Source organism: Taudactylus pleione, unplaced genomic scaffold (assembly GCF_031769625.1).
Source record: "Taudactylus pleione unplaced genomic scaffold, aTauple2 ptg000181l, whole genome shotgun sequence".
In the NCBI taxonomy this organism is placed as follows: domain Eukaryota; kingdom Metazoa; phylum Chordata; class Amphibia; order Anura; family Myobatrachidae; genus Taudactylus; species Taudactylus pleione.
The window spans coordinates 11,445,714-11,464,825 of NW_028284583.1; the positions used below are offsets into that span (position 1 = coordinate 11,445,714).

The 19,112-nt window shown below is 42.5% G+C and overlaps 1 protein-coding gene across 1 annotated transcript; it reads left to right on the forward strand.

Annotated features, from left to right (window-relative positions):
* Positions 1 to 987: 987 nt before the first annotated feature.
* On the forward strand, positions 988 to 16,393 carry LOC148519851 (putative tyrosine carboxypeptidase MATCAP2). The gene is made up of 5 exons (XM_088476076.1): positions 988 to 1,131; positions 10,822 to 10,954; positions 11,263 to 11,568; positions 13,701 to 13,798; positions 16,135 to 16,393. Exons 1-5 carry the CDS (start codon positions 1,000 to 1,002, stop codon positions 16,294 to 16,296), a joined length of 831 nt encoding a protein of 276 aa, XP_088332202.1. The 5' UTR covers positions 988 to 999; the 3' UTR covers positions 16,297 to 16,393.
* Positions 16,394 to 19,112: the final 2,719 nt, after the last annotated feature.

Sequence of the window (19,112 nt, forward strand, 5' to 3'; positions counted from 1 at the left end):
AGTGGAGTATCTATAATGGGTGCTGGGTATGCAATGCACACAGGCCCCTAGGTCCAGGGGGCCACACCAGAACCGTAACTAGACTTTTTGGTGCCCTGTTCCAGAAAGAGCATTGGCACCCCCCTCATTTTTCAAAGGAACATAATGCGCCCAAAATAGGGCCATGGCTTCATGGGGAAGGGCCAGGGAAGAGATAGGAGAGCCAGGAGATGCTGGGGATGAAATAAGAGGAAGCTACAAGCAAGAATGATAATAAACAGAAATTTGACAGGCCCAAACAGCGCCCCCTGACCTGTGGTGCCCTGTGTGAAGGCACTGGCCGCACTACCCTAGCTATGGCCCTGGGCCACACCACACACCCTGCACCCATTTCTTCGATACTCACTTCTTTGGAGTTCCACATTGGCAGCGTCATTGCTGCACAAATAACCAGGAACATGGTGCAGTAGGCATTTTCTGTGCCATTTCCCAGGAGACCTGTGCATGCACAGTAGACTGGCACAGTGCCAGAGTCTACTAGTGCTCACTAATGCGCTGTTGGCTAGAGAGGAGCGGTTCCGGACAGAGACTGTACACTAGCCCCCTCCTCTCTTAGTATACCCATCCTTATTTTTCAATTCTCCTTACTTAAGTATTTCTGTATTAGGAAACTGCAAAGGGCAAGGAAGCCTCCCTAGCCAACCAATTTATGTACAGTAACTACCCAAACCTTTGCACCCCAAAGGGTAACATACAGCAAGCTAACTTACCAATACCCCCCAGGGTACACTCCCCTCCTCCTTCTTACATGCAATCTATATTTCCTGGGTGCTCATATATTATTGTGATAAAATAGTCTTTCATTAATTTTTTATGGACTTATATTTCAGCTCTCTATAATAAATATTAAAAGGTTAGACATGTCCATGTTTTAAAAGTTTCTAAAATAAAAATATAATTAAAATATATATAAAATATTTATTGTTTATTTTGTGTCTTGTTGTGCAGGCTATTGGTATAATGCAGAGAGCACTTATGAAATATGGCAGCTATGACAACTTTGAGAAAACAACAGGAGGCCGGCTGCTGCCAAAGAGTCAGGTTCTGCGCCAAATTCACAGCTACATGGAGAAAGAACGCTGTATGGGTGAGGTAAGTGGCCTAAAGCATTTGTTATTTACCCCTTAATGATCTAGTTACTCTGTAGCTTTCTTATAAGGCACATCTTAGTTGTTTGCTATGTGCTAGTTAGAAAACAATCTGTTTTTTTGTTTGTTAGAGAGTAAATTTTATATTGCTTATTTATGACACATTTTATATCTTATTTGTTAGGATTAATAATTAAATGGAGAAAGTAAAAATAATACACATTTTTATGATTATGATGACAGTTATTTTCAAACAATTTCGCACCACTAAAAATATGATCTTAAATGATTTCCCTTATTTTGCCCATATCATTTGATAGCACACACACATTATTTCTAGTTTAATGACTAGAAAGGAGTGCATGACGTTGTTGCTATTTTTGTTACATATAATAGATTACTACTTATATTACAATGTCCCATGGTAGGACAGAATAGACCATATAGGTCACTACAGATATTGCTACATCAGCTGTTTATGTGCTACATCTTATTACCGTTCCTGCCCATGTGATTGGGGTACTGCATTGTGTACTCCGCATCCTGTACATATTACACAGCATTCTTTATTCTGCATCCTGTACATATTACACAGCATTCTATACACTGCACAGAAACAAACAGCAACCATTCAGAACTGTTATAGACTGTCTATCTGGAATCTTAAGGCCCCCATACATCAGCAATTCATTGCAACAACCGTGCAATTTGCAATCGATTGTGTATAAAAATATTTCCCTTTTTCAATCGATTGCAGAATTGCCACAATCGATTGCAGCAATCGTGCAATTTGCAATTGATACACAAACAATTGCTGTTGTATGGGGGCCTTCAGATGATCATTAATAGCTTGGCTCCAGTTGTGAGGACATAGCATGTGGCTGCCATTCTTATAAATGCAGAGCATAGATTTAAAGCCCATTCCCATCAGACCTAAAAAAGCACTGGGTAGTTGCTGAATGGTTAATCAGTTGCTTTATCCACCAATATAGTAAAATTTTTAATAGATCCTTATAAGGGAATTCAATATGTAGCGAAAAGTCATTTTTTGCGATAATTTCGCAAAAAATTACGTCATTTTCGCTGGTTTTGGTTTTACTCTGTATTCAATTTTAAAGACTTTTCGCAGGTTCGAAAAGTCTTTGAAAAAAAACGGGGATAACTTTTCACCACTGAATAGGTGGCGAAAAAAAGTGCAGAATTGGGGTTTAGGGGTGCAGGCTTAAAAAAAATAGCCTGCACCCCTGGGAATGACATTTTAAACATAATTGTGTCAAAAAAAGTTTAAAAAAAAAATAGGGACACCCCAAAAAATTAATTTAAAAATTGTGGTGAAAAAAAAAATGGGAAAAAAGTGTTTAAAAATAGGGAAATAGGTTCAGGGCTATTCTGCAAGTATGCAACAAGTGTATTCTAGACTAGGCTATTAGCGGCAGGTGCATAGTTGCAGAATTTTTAAAAACTTACTTTAGCAACATAAAAATATGCTAGTACCCATCTTCATGTACCCCAAATTTGATGGGATCACTTAAAAAAATGAAAAAAATAACCTCAGTGCTCTTCTGCAACACTTCTTCAATGTCAGGAAAAAACACCTGCTGCGACTATTTAAATCCTCGACTTTCATTTGCAGGCTAAAACAGGGGTACCCATAGTGATCCCCCATGTTTTTACAACTTTAGGGGGGTCCTACAATTTATTCAAGGAAAAATTAGTTTTTTTACGCAGATCCCACTTTGCACTTTCCCGTTTTCAAAGGTTTCATATTGAATACGGGGATAAAGCAGTCGCGCGCCCGATACTTTATCCCAGGAAAATCTCCGATGTGGAGCGAAAAGTCCAGCACGGACTTTTCGCTCCCATATTGAATACCCCTCAAAATCACATACATTTTGTGATGTCAGTATGCTTAACTCATCAGATTGCACCTAAATGTAACTCTAACAATAGCCCTACAAGGCTCTACAGCAGGGGTTCCCAACTACGGTCCTCAAGGCACACTAACAGTCCAGGTTTTAGGGATAGCCATACTAGAGCACAAGTGACTTAATTAGTACCTCAGTTATTTTGATTTAACCATCTGTGCACAATCATGGATATCACTAAAACCAGGACTGTTAGTGTGCCTTGAGGACTGAGGTTGGGAATCACTGCTCTACAGTGTATACATTGGAGTCAAAGGCCATGATAGCTATGATAGTGTTTGGCATTTAGGACCATTAGTATTACTTGTGGTGCCTCCTGAAGAGGTGGCTACTTTACTGGATTCCAAATGATGGGTTTGGTATATTCTTTGTGACATAGCTAGTGAGCAAAAATGGAAACACTTAATTGGGTGCTGGCCTACCACATGTGTGCAGGGCCGGATTACCAATGGGGCGGGTGGAGCTGCAGCTCCAGGCCTCCCATCTAAATAGGCCCACAGTATCTGCTGTGCTGCGGCAGACTGGAAAAACATTTTTCCTGTTTGGCTGCTACAACCAGCCTGCCCTGTCTGAAGCTCCGCCCCCTGAGACCCGACCACCCTGACCCTGTCCTCCTTGCCCTGTCTACGGCTGTCTAAAGCTCCGCCCCATGAGACCCCAGCACCCGACCACCCCCATCCCCTCCCTGTGGCCGTCTGAAGCTCAGCCCCCTGAGACTCCGGCGCCCGAACACCCCCACCCCCTCCCGACCACCGCCCGAAGTCCAGACACTGGACTGTGAAATGGGTTTGGAGGCCCAGTGGAAGGGTTCAATAGCCCTCCCTGCACCGAGTGTCTCAGCTCCACGCCGCGTGCCATCACAGCTGCCACCCCCACCACCGCATCTTAAGCAGCCCAGCAGTAGGAGGAACTTATATCCATGAAGGCAGCCCGCGTAACAGGGTGACCGATCCAGACTCTCTGATGGCAGTGCTGCTGACTGCTGATTGGGATGTCATGTCCAGGTGGCTGCTGCTGAGATCTGAGCCCCACATGGTAAAAAGGTATGCAAACAGTGACTGTATTTTATTGATCAAGTTATATATATATATATATGTGCATATATATGTATGTATGTGTGTATATATATATATGTGTGTGTGTGTATGTGTGTATATATATAGTGTGTACTAATTTAGCCAGCACCTCTGTGTCAATCCCCTGCTCAGCCCCACCCCCCTCTCTGCTGACCTCCCCCCTTGCGTGGCTCCATTCCGCCAACACCCCCTGTCGCAACTCTGCCCCCACCCACTTCATCACGGCTCCGTTCCAACATCACTGCTACCATATTTACCCCAACGGCTGATCCTCTACTAACGCTGTCCCGCCACACTCACAGTGGGAGCTGTTGGAGCTCCTGCATTGAGGAGACGTGATGGCATTACACAATTATTATGTAGTATATATGAAACATGTGTGGGTTTGTTTGTGTGAGTGTGTATAAACTATATATATATATATATATACATATACACACACACACGTCAGGGTTAACATGTACCATACCCTCCAACATTTTTCAGCAAGAACTCGGTACAGGGGCATGGCCACAGATTAAAGGGGGCATGGTCACAGATAAAGGGGCGTGTCCACAGGGGTCTTGAGGCAGCTGGCGCTGGTGGGTTTCAGACTTGCAGTATAAGTGTTATACTGCAAGTTCTGTTTACCGGTGCAAGCATCAAGACAGACTGTGGAGAACCACGGAGGAAGGAGAAGAGCTGGCTGTAACTCAGCAGTGCTGCGGGAATCCTGTGTTCAGCAGCGCTGCTTAAGAAATCAGTAGATTGTACCAACCCAGTACAATCGGTACAGCCCCTGTTTGCTGGTACAGACCATTAAAAAATGGTACTGTACCGGCTAAAACGGTAGAGTTGGAGCGACTTTTGTGTGTATTTTTGTGTATTGGGGACAATATAATGTGGCATAATGTGTATCTGGGGCACTGGGATGTAAATTAGAGTTTGGCATAATGTGTATCAGGGGACACTGCGATGTGGCATAGATAAACTGGGACACTAAAAAGTGGTATAAAGTGTACAGTGGGCACTACAAAGTAGCATAATGTGTAACGAGGACACTACAAAGTGGCATATAGTGTTCTGTGGGCACTACAAAGTAGCATTATGTGTACCTGGGGCACTAAAATGTGGCATAGGGCCTGACTTGATGAGTCGCATGCATAAGTAGCAGCAGCATCTATTGGCGGTCACCCATCTGCGACTTTATGCAAATGCCACTAGATACTCCATCCCTTGTGGATATCTGTGCAGACGAACGTGCAAGGACTGAGACGCGCACTTTTAGTGCCCAGACATGCAGTAATAACAATTGGTGCCTCCTTATACGCCACCATTGTTCACACCATCCAAACTTGCTCCAGCCCTATGGCATCTACAGTGTCTCTGTCTGACCATGGCCTCTTATGCCAACGTTTCAGGGCATCCGCCCTTTCGTCAGGACACAATTACATACGGATGCCCTGAAACGTTGACCTTTATGGTTCAAATAAGTACACTTGGTATGTGATATTGCCATTGGAGCCCTTGGAGTGCTGTGTCGTCTTCTTTGGATGGTATGGAATCTTTGATACTTAAGCACTACGGCCAGATGAATTGGATAGTGCAGAGTGCCGGCAGTTTTGTGACTATTAATAAATATATAGGTGGTAGCTATGTCCTACACGCTGCTAGTCATATGCCCTCTGCAGACCAACCCCCCACATCTGTAGTCACAGCCCACTGTGCTGGTCACACCCCCTGCAGCAGCACACAAAAGGCCCTTCATGAATTTCAGCTCCAGGCCCATGTGGACCTTAATCTGGCACTGCATGTGTGTCCAGTATAGCATTTATACTAGGGGTGTGCACCGGCCACTTTTCATGCTTTGTGTTTTGGTTTTGGATCTGGATCTTTCTTCGTGTTTTGGATCTGGATTGTTTTTGCCAAAACCACCCTTCCGTGTTTTGGGTTCTGGGTTTTGTGTTCTGGATCTGTATTTTTTTGAAAAAGAGCATAAAAACAGCTAAAATCACAGAATTTGTGGGTTTTTATGCTCCTATTCAATTATTAACCTCAATAACCTTCATTTCCACTCATTTCCAGTCTATTCTGAACACCTCACACCTCACAATATTGTTTTTATGGCCAAAAGGTTGCACCGAGGTAGCTGGATGACTATGCTAAGCGACACGAGTAGGCGGCACAAACACGTGGCCCATCTAGGAGTGACACTGCAGTGGCAGAGAGGAAGGCAGTTTGAAAAACTAGGCCCCAAACAGTACATACTGCAAAGAAAAAAAAGAGGTGCAAGATGGAATTGTCCTTGGGCCCTCCCACCCACCCTTATGGTTGTATAAATAGGACATGCACACTTTAACAAACCAATAATTTCAGCGCCAGGGTCTGCCACATGACTGTGGCTGAAATGATTGGTTCGTTTGGGCCCCCACAAAACAAGCTGGCAATTAATGTGTCCCTGCACAAACTTCCTCTACGGAGGCAAGATGTCATCCTCATCCTCCTCATCCACCGATTCCTTGGATAAAACAGGAAAAAGGGATTTAGGTGTCCCTGGACTGCTTACAGTCTTACCCAAAGTTTCTGAACTTGACAGTAACTTTTTATGAATGCACTGCAGGTGACGTATAAAGGAGGATGTTCCTAGGTGGTTAACGTCCCTACCCCTACTTATTTCACCTTTACATATGGTACATATGGCAAGACAGTTGTTGTCTGGATTTGGATAGAAATATTGCCAGACCAAAGAGGTGGAATGTTTGGTCTTCTGCCCAGGCATGACCGTGATGGGCTTATTTATCCCACGGACAACAGCTGTCTCCCCTGGAGCCTGATTTAAACAAACCACATCACCATCAGAATCCTCCTCGCCAGCTTCCTCCTCAGCGCCAGCTACACCAGTATCCTCATCCTGTTGTACTTCAACAGTGACATCATCAATTTGCATATTAGCAAGTGGACTGTGGGTGCTCCTTTCAGCACTTGCAGGGGGCGTGCAAATGGTGGAAAGAGCCACCTCTTCCTGTCCAGTGCTGGGAAGGTCAGGCATCGCAACCGCCACCACACTTGGACTCTCCTTGGGGATTTGTGATATTTTCTCAAAACGCACAGTTCTTTGCTGTGCTTTTGCCAGCTTAACTCGTTTGATGTTTTTAGCGGGAGGAGGGCTTCCATCGTCATGTGAAGCTGAACCACTAGTCATGAACATACTAGTCATACTACTATGACACACACTAGTCATAGGGAAAGACCTTAGCCGTTCCTTGCCACTCCGTGTCATAAATGGCATATTGGCAAGTTTACGTTTCTTTCAGATGATTTAAATGTTTTTTTAAGGTCATTTTCCTGAACTTTGTCATTTGGGACTGTATGTGGCCTCTACTATGACATTGGGCATCGGCCTTGGCAGACGACGTTGATGGCATGTTATCGTCTATGTCATGACTAGTGGCAGCAGCTTCAGCACTAGGAGGAAGTGGTTCTTGATCCTTCCCTATTTTATTTTTATCGAAGAAAGTTTGGTCCTCCATTTATGTTATATTGATTTGATATATACGTGCGGCTAAGGAGCACAGAAACACAGAAAATATTTTTTTATTTTTGCTGGAGAGTAGTGCACTTTGTGGGTTACACCACCCTTTAAGAAATGAGCCAGCTGGCTCTTTACTTATGGGACACAGGCGCACACTTGGCGCTGCTCCTTTGTTGATACATGTGCAGCCACAGTGCACACAATTCACAAACACAGAAAATATTTTTTTATTTTTTTTGGAGTGTACTTTGGGGGTTACAGCACCCTTTAACGGTCAAGCCAGCTGGCCCTTTACTTATGACACAGGCGCACGCTTGGCACTACTTTGTTGATGCACGTGCGGCTACTGCACACACAATTCACAAACACAGAAAATATTTTTCTATTTGGTTTGGAGTGTACTTTGGGGGTTACAGCACCCTTTAACGGTCAAGCCAGATGGCCCTTTACTTATGACACAGGCGCACGCTTGGCACTACTTTGTTGATGCACGTGTGGCTACTGCGCACACAATTCACAAACACAGAAAAGATTTTTTTTTTTGTTTGGAGTGTACTTTGGGGGTTACAGCACCCTTTAACGGACAAGCCAGCTGGCCCTTTACTAATGGGACACAGGCGCACGCTTGGCGCTGCTCCTTTGTTGATCCACGTGCAGCCACAGTGCACATAATTCACAAACACAGAAAAAATATATATTTTTTTGCACTTGGGGGGAGCACCCCTGATGGACAGTGCAACCCCTGAACAACACTACAGCACCCCTTTAGGACTGGGACACTGCACAGGACTTTGGAGTGGACACAGCCCCTATGGACAACTGACTGCACAACACAGTCCAGCCAGCCCCTATGGACTTTGAAGGAGTGGACACAGCCCCTATGGACAACAGCAGCACAACGCAGCACAGCACAACACTACACTGCACTACACTACACTACACAGCCCAGACAGCCCTAACTCCCACCCTCCCTCTTCACTGTCCACAGCCGAGTGAGAAAATGACGCCGACGCGGGTACCTTATATAAGATCCAAAACCCGCGAGACCCGGAAGGCGGGATGATGACGTTTTGCCTCGATTTCAGATCCGAGTCAGGCGGGAAAAGTTGAGCCTGACTCGGATCGGCCTCGGATCGGAGGGGCTCGGATTTCAGAATTTATACACCATAATTTATACACCATGGAACTTTTCTACCTTTACCTGGGATCAAGAAAGTCACTCAAATGACACCTGGTTGATAGTGGTAGTAGAAAACATGGCTTCTATTGTCACTCCAGTGGCTGGCACTAGAGGTGCCCTGTACTGTATATATTTGCTGAGAACATTGTGAGGGAGGATTCCTGTTACCGTAACACCTTCCTCCATTGCTTGGTAGGTTATAGCCTGTGCTCTTTTGCAGTACAGAGCTCACACACATGCACTGCCAGGTCTTAGCTCTTATCCAAAGTCTTGCAGCCATGCTAGCCATAATTGTAGGCAACCAGAACAGTCCAGTATTTTATACATGACACTGAGCCTAATTAATGCATGAGCCACATCTGTGTGTAATCCTGGCTTGCAATATACTTTGCTTTTAATTGTATGGAAACTATTCACATACATTTTTTATTATTTATTGCCAATTATCTGTCAATGGTTTGTAGACTCTTTAAGATGTCTTTAATGCAGTAAGGGCACCTCAATTTAAAAAAAAAAATCAAAACCAATAGTTTTTAATGTACAACTTGTGATGTGTGTGACAAAGTTTGTGCTGCTGCTACCAGCCTTTTATTCCTGCCACATACGGTGACATTGGGCTCTATTTATTAACATTATTTTTACTAAAATAAAGTGAAAAAGGGTGTTTTCACACCCTTTTCACATTATTTTAGTTTCACCTGTAGTTACTATGGGCTCTATTTACTACAATCCGCATATTGAATGCGGATTGTAGTGTGATATTACCGAGTGAATTCGCATTGCGAATTCAGGCAATATCACAGGGATTTACTATAAATCCCTTGCAGGGACAGAGCTTTCGATACAGCTCTGTCCCTGCGGATCCCATCCGCACTCTAGTCGCGGTATTTTCGGAAAAAATACCGCAACTAAGAGCCCGCGCATGCGCCGACCGACCACTGCTACTACCCCCCCACCGATGCTAAGCCCCGCCCCCGGCGCTAAGCCCCGCCCCCCGCGATCGCGGACCCCCGTGACCCCCCCTCCCCCCACCCGCGACCTGTAATAACTACAGGTGATACTAAAATAATGTGAAAAGGGTGTGAAAACACCCTTTTTCACTTTATTTTAGTAAAAATAATGTTAATAAATAGAGCCCTATAGGGCAATTGGAGTAGAATTAGTAAAATTCTACTCCAACCCCTAATTATCACTTATTTTTAGTAAAGCAGATCGCATTTCCCATAATTGTAATGGGAAATGTGATCCGACCATAGTTACTAAAAATAAATTGTAAAAAAATACTGGGGGAAGCCCTGTGATAATAACGCCACCTGGAGGTGGCGTTATCCAGGGTCTCCCCCGGTTACCGGGCTCCCACTGTGCTCTAACGGGGAGAGCAGAGGCGGGAGCCGGTACCAGTAATCAGCTATGTGGTCTAAATAGACCGCAAGCTGATTGCTGTAAAAAAAAGAAAAAAAAATTTTAAACATTTTTTTTTACTTACCTGAATCCAGGGACCGGTGATCGGGCCTCCGGTGATGGCTCCTCTCCAGTCAGCTGGTCTCCCACAGTGCACTGCTGCCCGGTCATCAGGTGATCGGGCCCCAGTGCAGTATGGGAGATCACCTGATCGGGAAGCCCGGAGAAGATCACCGGAGGCCAGGAGGATGCAGGTAAGTGTAATGAAGGGAGGGGGGGTCACGGGGGTCCACAATCGTGGGGGGGTGGGGCTTAGTGCCAGGGGGCAGGGCTTAGCATCGGTGGGGGGTAGCAGCGATGGTGGGTCGGCGCATGCGCGGGCTCTTAGTCGCGGTATTTTTTCCGAAAATACAGCGACTAGAGTGCAGATGGGATCCGCAGGGACAGAGCTTTATCGCAAGCTCTGTCCCTGCAAGGGATTTATAGTAAATCCCTGTGATATTGCCTGAATTCGCAATGCGAATTCACTCAGTAATATCACACTACAATCCGCATTCAATATGAGCCCAAATAGAGCCCAAAGTCCTTCTCCATATTCCAGATTGCTATTGACCTTACAAGTGATATTCTATCACGAGCCTGCATTACTGTGAGCAACGGGCGAGCAACAAAGGCCATTAATGTTTCCTCTGCACGGGAACACTGGCTGGAAGGGATGCTCAGACATGAAGTAGGTACTGGCTTCTGCTGATTTACATTCACTATTCTTTTATTTCCATTGTATCAACCTAACAAATGTTTCCATGGGTTCCTTATCAGTATTTTGATGTTATAGGCCAATATGGGAAGGGTCATCATTATATTCTGTTTTATCTCATTATATTTTATTTATTCTCATAATGTCCATTCAATGCATAGAGCTATGTAATATATTGGTGCTTTATACTGTAAGCAAAATAATACTTGTGAATTTATCCATGCACAAAGTTTCAATTCCATTTTAAAGAATATCTAAGAAGCTGTATTACTTGTTTGAATGCAGGAACCCATTATTACCATTCAGTCAACAACAAGCAACAGCCATGGTGTAACAGCAATGGGCGTGACAGATATGGTCTAAAACCTGCCAATCCCACTGAAGAAGGCCTGGCAAGCATCCACAGTGTCCTGTATAACAAAGACCCTTTCCTGTGGAGATCTGCACTGCTCTATTACACAGTCTACCAAGCCAGCCGCATGTCATTCTGTGAGCTGTTCCAGGACTTGGGTCAGTTTGTGGAAGACCCTAACACACGCTGGGACTACTGTATGCGAGCAAAGAGGGGCTGCTCTGACACATCCCAGCCAGGTAACTGAGAACTTTCTGTTCCATAAACCATTGTTGTGGTGAAGTAACCAAGCAGCGAACTTTCAAAACAGACAATATGCAATGGGTTTGCCTGCAGGATTTAGCATGGTAAAAATACTATATGCAAAACACAGACGATTTTGCATTTAATATTATTTGACATTTTAAATTCCACAGGTAAAACCACTGAAGATTTGCTGATTGAAAACCCACCGCTTAGTAAATATACCCCTATGAGCTTAGAAGGGAATGTGCTCCATCATTATGCACAGTGTAAGCAAAATGTCCCCGCACAGGAGCAATACTGACTTGCTCCAGTAATTAAGTATCCACCACTGCACCTCACAGCGAGTAGGATACTTAATCACCAAGGGACACCTGGCCCCAAATGATAATTAGGTCCATATAAAAATGAGCAACCATTTCCTATAGACACCTCCTGCTGCATTTGCATTTTGTGGGACGGTATTGTACAGCTGCTTCTGTGCGGCTGTACAATACTGTCCATCTCTAACTCAGTCCCAAAGTCCATAAACATACAGATGTGATGGATTATATATTCCCTGCACACTGCTGTGTAATAGGATGGCACTATAAAATAAATACATTGGATGTTGTGATGGACTATAGCCTTGTAAAATTCACAGTATACTGTATGCTGACACATAATAATAGGTGTAATTGCACATACATAGATGCACTATATTGTGCGAGTTTGGTCATTATATTAATTGTGTTGCTTGTTTGAGGTGTGTACAGCGCACATTGCTTTATGTCTCTTCGTGGATATAGCACAGCAATTCACAAGTGTAACCATCAGTAGCAGCAAAACCTCTTGGATGGCCTTGATAAGGGCTGAAGCACAGGAGAGTGTATTTACTAGTATAATAGTGTAGAATGTGTTCTGATGTTGCAGCATTGTACTGTTTATATACTGGTAATATTTGATCTGATTACTAGTATAATAGTGTAGAATTTGTTCTGATGTTGCAGCATTGTACTGTTTATATACTGGTAATATTTGATCTGATTACTAGTATAATAGTGTAGAATATGTTCTGATGGTGCAGCATTGTACTGTTTATATACTGGTAATATTTGATCTGATTACTAGTATAATAGTGTAGAATTTGTTCTGATGTTGCAGCATTGTACTGTTTATATACTGGTAATATTTGATCTGATTACTAGTGTAATAGAGTAGAATTTGTTCTGATGTTGCAGCATTGTACTGTTTATATACTGGTAATATTTGATCTGATTACTAGTGTAATAGAGTAGAATATGTTCTGATGTTGCAGCATTGTACTGTTTATATACTGGTACTATTTGATCTGATTACTAGTATAATAGAGTAGAATATGTTCTGATGTTGCAGAATTGTACTGTTTATATACTGGTAATATTTGATCTGATTACTAGTATAATATTGTAGAATATGTTCTGATGTTGCAGCATTGTACTGTTTATATACTGGTAATATTTGATCTGATTACTAGTATAATAGAGTAGAATTTGTTCTGATGTTGCAGCATTGTACTGTTTATATACTGGTAATATTTGATCTGATTACTAGTATAATATTGTAGAATTTGTTCTGATGTAGCATTATACTATTTATATACTGGTAATATCTGATCTGATTACTAATGAAACTGTGCATCAATGTATTGTATGCTGGCCAAATGGGATCACATATGGAAGGTGCAGCTTTATATACTGGCCAAATCTGGCCAAATGAGGATTCACAAGTGGATGTGGCCTAAACAATAGCTCTGTATAACGTAATACACTGGATTTATCACAGTGCTGCTGTCTTATATCTTCTCATACAGCTACCAGAGCTTTATCTGTGAGGAACCACTGCTGTAATGTGTAGCAGGAAGGTTGCTATTCTGCTTATCTGTATATATCACTACACCTTTGCATGTTTACTAGAGTTGCTCCCTCCCCCCTGCCACACACATGCACATTTAATATTTGTGTGTTTCCATTTCTATAAAACTGATAATAACTATTGTGAAAAAATCTGTAAGTGCCAGCAACAGGTTTTATAATGAGATTTTAGGCTACAGATTTATAGTATAGTGCTGAGGTTATTTGTATGCTAATGTATCTTTTTATCCTCACAGGTTGCTTTAATAAAGATCAAGTTTACCTTAATGGGATTCTACATCTTCTAAGACACAGAGACACCATAGACTTCTGCCTGCTAACATGCATGGGCAAGGTATATTTTATTATCAGTATGTCTTTTAGTAATGTAATAATAGGAAAGTGACACAATCATGATCATTGTGCTTCATTTATATTCATACACTGCTCACATGGTAACACAATGCACATTCACTGTAATAAGGTAGGAAGGAATCATTAAATGATGCCTGTCCCCACTGGTGTATCTATAATGGGTGCAGGGTGTGCGGAGAACATGGGCACACACAGCACACCCTGCACCCATTACTTCAATACTTACCTCTCCAGAGGACTGCGCTGCACAAATCATATGGCGCAGTAGGAAAATCACAGGGAAAATGACTGCTGCGCAGTAGACTCTGGCACTGCGCTAGAGTTTGCTAGTACTCACAGTCTAATGCGCTGCCGCATAGAGAGAAAGGGGCCTCGGATGGAGACTACACATGGACCCCAAATGTAGACTGCACATGGGCCCCCTCCTCTCTTAATATGCATCTGTCCCTGATACTGTATAGAAGGAAACATAACTGTCTGACCTCATCATATTGGACAGGAGCTGGAGGTAACAGGCTGCAGTATGGAATTCCATGTCCTGCTGTAGATGGAGATGGCTTCTGATAGGATATAATGTGCTGATAACATTATGTATGAAAGTCTCTTTTTACTGGCTTACTGTTGGTAAAGTTATATGTTAGTGCTGCCATTGTTATTCTTGTAGCTATACTTCCCTAATTAAAACATTCAAATATACAATAAAAAATGTATCAAATATAGCAGCTAATTATTTCTCAGATGTTAGTGTCATGTCAAGTCTGACGCATTATCATCATGTTTTCAGTTGTTAGCCGACACTGTTAAACTGCTTTAAATCGCATTATTAACAGGTCAGCATTACAGTTTCCACCTGGCACTTTCCCTGTTCTGAGTGTCGACATTTTATTTAACACTCATACCAAATCCATAGGACCCAAATGACAATTCTACCTGTACATGGTGATAGCATTGCAAGGTAGTCAGCATCAGTGCTATAGCAGAACAATAATGCATCCTGGGCACATTTGAAGTGGGACCAAGACTTTGACAGCTGGGCGCATCCTAGGGAAGCATGGGCATCACTCAGGTGGATCTCCTGGCTGCAAGGTGCCTTTCCAGGCACCCTGTAAGCCAAATGCAGGAGCCAACAGGTCAGTGATGGTGCCATCCCATTGACCTTGTGTTCTGAGTAGTGGCACTGCTCACACATCCCTAGTTAGGGCTCTGGTCAGTATAACTGGTACTACTGTTGTGTCATGTGGGGCTTAATAAATAGGGAAAATCTTTAATATTACTTTTAATATATAGACCCAATTAAATCTATTGAACTAAGTTGTCAAATAAACACTCTGTCTATTAATAGATTGATCTATGTAAAATGAGTAGTTCCGGCACAGGCATCTGATGAGTGGCATTCATTAACCCTAATCTCTACCTATAACTTTTTGGCATATCATTAACCCTAATCCCTACTCCTAACCTTTCACCTAGTGCCTAACCCTAACCTCCATCATGCAGCCTAACCCTAACCTCCCACTAGTGCTTAACCCTCCCATCCCACTGCCAGATCCTAATGCTGAGAATCTCAGGATGGGATGTTAACATTTCTGGGCCATCTCAGTCCACACTGCCCCCCACTGTCCAGCCTTGACCCTCTTTCCGCCGCTCTGCCCTCCCCTCTGGCTGCTGCCTGCACATCTCCCTATTATAACCCCCACTCCACTACATTCCGCTCATCCCGCCCCCCACTCCCATACTTATTCCTGGTGGCTGGCCTGTTCCTGTGGCACTAGCCCTGGGCAGATCCACAATGCATATAAACAAATGTAGCTGGTCCCTATGTCAGGGTCAGCCACTATAAGCCAGGCTCTGATGAGCCCTGGTCACCCAGATCAAGGCAAAACAACATATATAAAAGATATATGTATAAAAATAAATTGCTCCAAGCTGACCTCTGAGCCATCGGCCTACTGGAAAAACTCTCACTTATGGCCAATCCACAGCTGATTTTAACATTTTTAACTCATATATGTTCATTGGCAATACAAAGCTCTCATCACCTTGTGCAAAGCAGGTCCATATAGACTGACATCTGTAATTACAGATAAGTCACTAGCACCAAGTATTGATACAGAGATGAATATTTATGTATTATCTGTTTCACTTGCAATTAGGAAATCGTTTAGAGGGGAATTATTACATTACATAATACTTTTTGTTGGTTAGTGATAAGAATCAGAGTAAATTAATTTTCATTTCATGATGTAAATTTGTAGTCACTCCATATGTAGTCTTACTGTATGTTTATCTAATACAATATTGTGATTCTTCTACAAGGTGTCTTATGAGGATATAACTCAGCTGAAGCAATTTGCCGTCTGTCACACTTCCAGAATCCCTCTCTTCCTCAGAGATCGAGGACGTTATATGAAACGTCTGGAGCACATCATGGAAGTGAACGGCCTGACAGACAAGAAGCTGAGGAAGCTGATCGTGTGACCACAGCACTGTCACTAATTGTCTACTCTCCTACTAACAGCTAACCCCAGGGGTCCCAATCCAAATCTACAGGACCCCAGTGACATGACACAGACCACCAGGAGAATGTGGACACATTTGTTTTTTCTTAAAGATCTGGCAACCAATATCTTGCCAACAAATCATTATACTATTCAGTATTAAATGATTCATAGAACAACAGAAATGCAGAGTTTGTACTTTTTGTAAACTGATGTGAGTTAACTTTTAACTTTGAATTTATATGTCATGGTCAGTAATCATAGTGTAGAAATAATGTGGCCAGGATGTACTTATGATGGCTCTGGTGTGAAGTACGGCAAGGCAGAGGGGCCATTCAGTGACTGGTAAAAGTCTGATGTGCATCACATGCTTTGATAACCATGCATGCAGATGCTGTGTATGGCAATTTACAGACTAAGATTCTGTAGGAGTATTTGTTATATACTACCTGTTATTTATATAGCACAGAGTATTCTGCAGCACTTTATAGCATATGAACTTTATTGTTTATATATATATAAATATATATATATATTTATTTGCACATATATATATATATATATATATATATACATGTATGTGTTGGGCGGCACTCAAGACTACTGTAACAAATGAGTCAATATAGGATATACCCTGCGGTGTTTCACTCATTTGTTAGTCATCTTGAGTGCCGCCCAGCACATATACATATATATATATATATATATATATATATATATATAGTGCACATAGGTCCCGGTGCCTTCAAATTTAATTAGTAAAAAAAATAAAAGCTGCCTGTCTTACTTTTTCTAGCCGCCAGACTGCACGGCCACGTTCCTCTCTACTGAGGACAAACGGCAGCTGCTTCAACCTCCATGCTAGGGGAACAGGCTGCGGCTGTGCCCTTCCTTCCTCCTGCCCCCTTCTTTCTGCAGCCTACCAATCACTGAGCTGCATCTCTGGCGGCTCTAAGAATCTGATTGGTTACTATGGGCTACATCTATTCTAAAACTCTCTTCAAAAAACTCTCACTTTAGTAAATGTGCCCCCTGATGTTTAGGCTAAAAAATAGGGGAGGGTTTCGTCTCCCTAATATCCAGAGGTAGTATCAGGTCTGTCTCCTTAGTAGAATTTTATAATGGTCTAGAGCAGACACAACCAAACAGTGGGTGCAAATTAAGAACCAAGTGCTAACAGTTCTCATCTCTATTACTCCATTGCTCCCCACTCTCCCTAATACATCCCATTCTCATATAGGACTCACTTTAATTTGTTGGAAACCCTAAGAAAGTCTCCCTCAATATCCTCACGAACTTCCTCCTTTATGTTGTTTCTACTTAATGAACGATTACCTCCTGGCATCGACATTAGAGCTTTCCAATCTTGGTATGATGGGGGACTTTTTCAAGTTGGACCGCTGATGAGTGAGGGCAAAATTGTGCCCTTCAATGATGTACTTGAGAAGTGGAACTTACCGTTAGGGAAGAATTGGTGCAATCTACAGGTTTGCCATTTTTTACAGTCAATCGTTCCTTCTGGGTCCCTATGTTTGACTCATACACATTTTGAACAATTATGTGTCAGTTCCACCACCCCGACACATGCCATTTCTCTGATTTTGAATCTTCTGTCAGTAGATACTAACCTAACCCTCCCTCATTTTACTAAAATTTGGGACCGTGAGATTGGTGAGGAACTTGGTGAAGGCAAATAGGAAAACATATTCAGATTAGCCCATGCCTGCTCCTCCAGTGTTTGCATTGTGTAGACTAAATACAATTCGCTGTTCCGTTGGTACCGATGTCCCAATACCCTTTCCAATATGGGGATTGGTGTGCTTAATATTTGTTGACACTATTCCAATGGCCCAGGTAAGGAACACTGTTGTGGCCTAAACTCAATATTCACATTCCACTGGTGCCTATTGTTAACCTCCTAAGGGTCCATGACAATAGCACATATCAACAAATCTAACCCTAATTACAGTCTAACACTAAACTTAACTCTAAATGATGCTTAACCCTAAAATCTGAAAATGTGGACACTGTGAATGTATATACAGTCAAGTGCATAAATATTGGGACATTGACAGAATTTTCATATTTTGGCCTCTATTCACCACCACAATGGCTTTGAAATGAAATAAACAAGATGTACTTTAACTGCAGACTTTCAGATTTAATTTGAGGATAATTACATCCAAATCAGGTGAACGGTGTAGGAATTACAACGGTTTCTATATGTGCCTCCCACTTTTTAAGGGGACAAAAGTAATGGGACTATCAACTCAAAAGCTATTTCATGGATAGGTGTGGACTATTCCCTCATTATTTCATTATCAATTAAGCAGGTAAAAGGTCTGGAGTTGATTCTAGGTGTGACATTTGCATTTGGAATCAGTTGCTGTCGACTCTCAATTTGAGATCCAAAGAGCTGTCACTATCAGTGAAGCAAGCCATCATTAGGCTGAAAAATCAAAACAAACCCATCAGAGAGATAGCAAAAACATTAGGTGTGGCCAAATCAACTGTCTGGAACATTCTTAAAAAGAAAGAACGCACCGGAGAGCTCAGCAACACCAAAAGACCCGGATGACCACGGAAAACAACTGTGGTGGATGACAGAAGAATTATTTCCCTGGTGAAGAAAAACCCCTTCACAACAGTTGGCCAAATCAAGAACACTCTCCAGGAGGTAGGTGTATATGTGTCAAAGTCAACAATCAAGATAAGACTTCACAAGAGTGAATATAGAGGGTTCACCACAAGATGTAAACCATTGGTGAGCCTCAAAAACAGGAAGACCAGATTAGA

Bases quoted from the DNA above. Each gene is read 5' to 3' on its own strand.
- LOC148519851 (XM_088476076.1), top strand. From the start codon at position 1,000: ATGCAGAGAGCACTTATGAAATATGGCAGCTATGACAACTTTGAGAAA. The intron at 10,955-11,262 runs GTACTGGCTTCT...GTTTGAATGCAG, and splicing joins GATGCTCAGACATGAAGTAG to GAACCCATTATTACCATTCA. The intron at 11,569-13,700 runs GTAACTGAGAAC...TTATCCTCACAG, and splicing joins CTCTGACACATCCCAGCCAG to GTTGCTTTAATAAAGATCAA.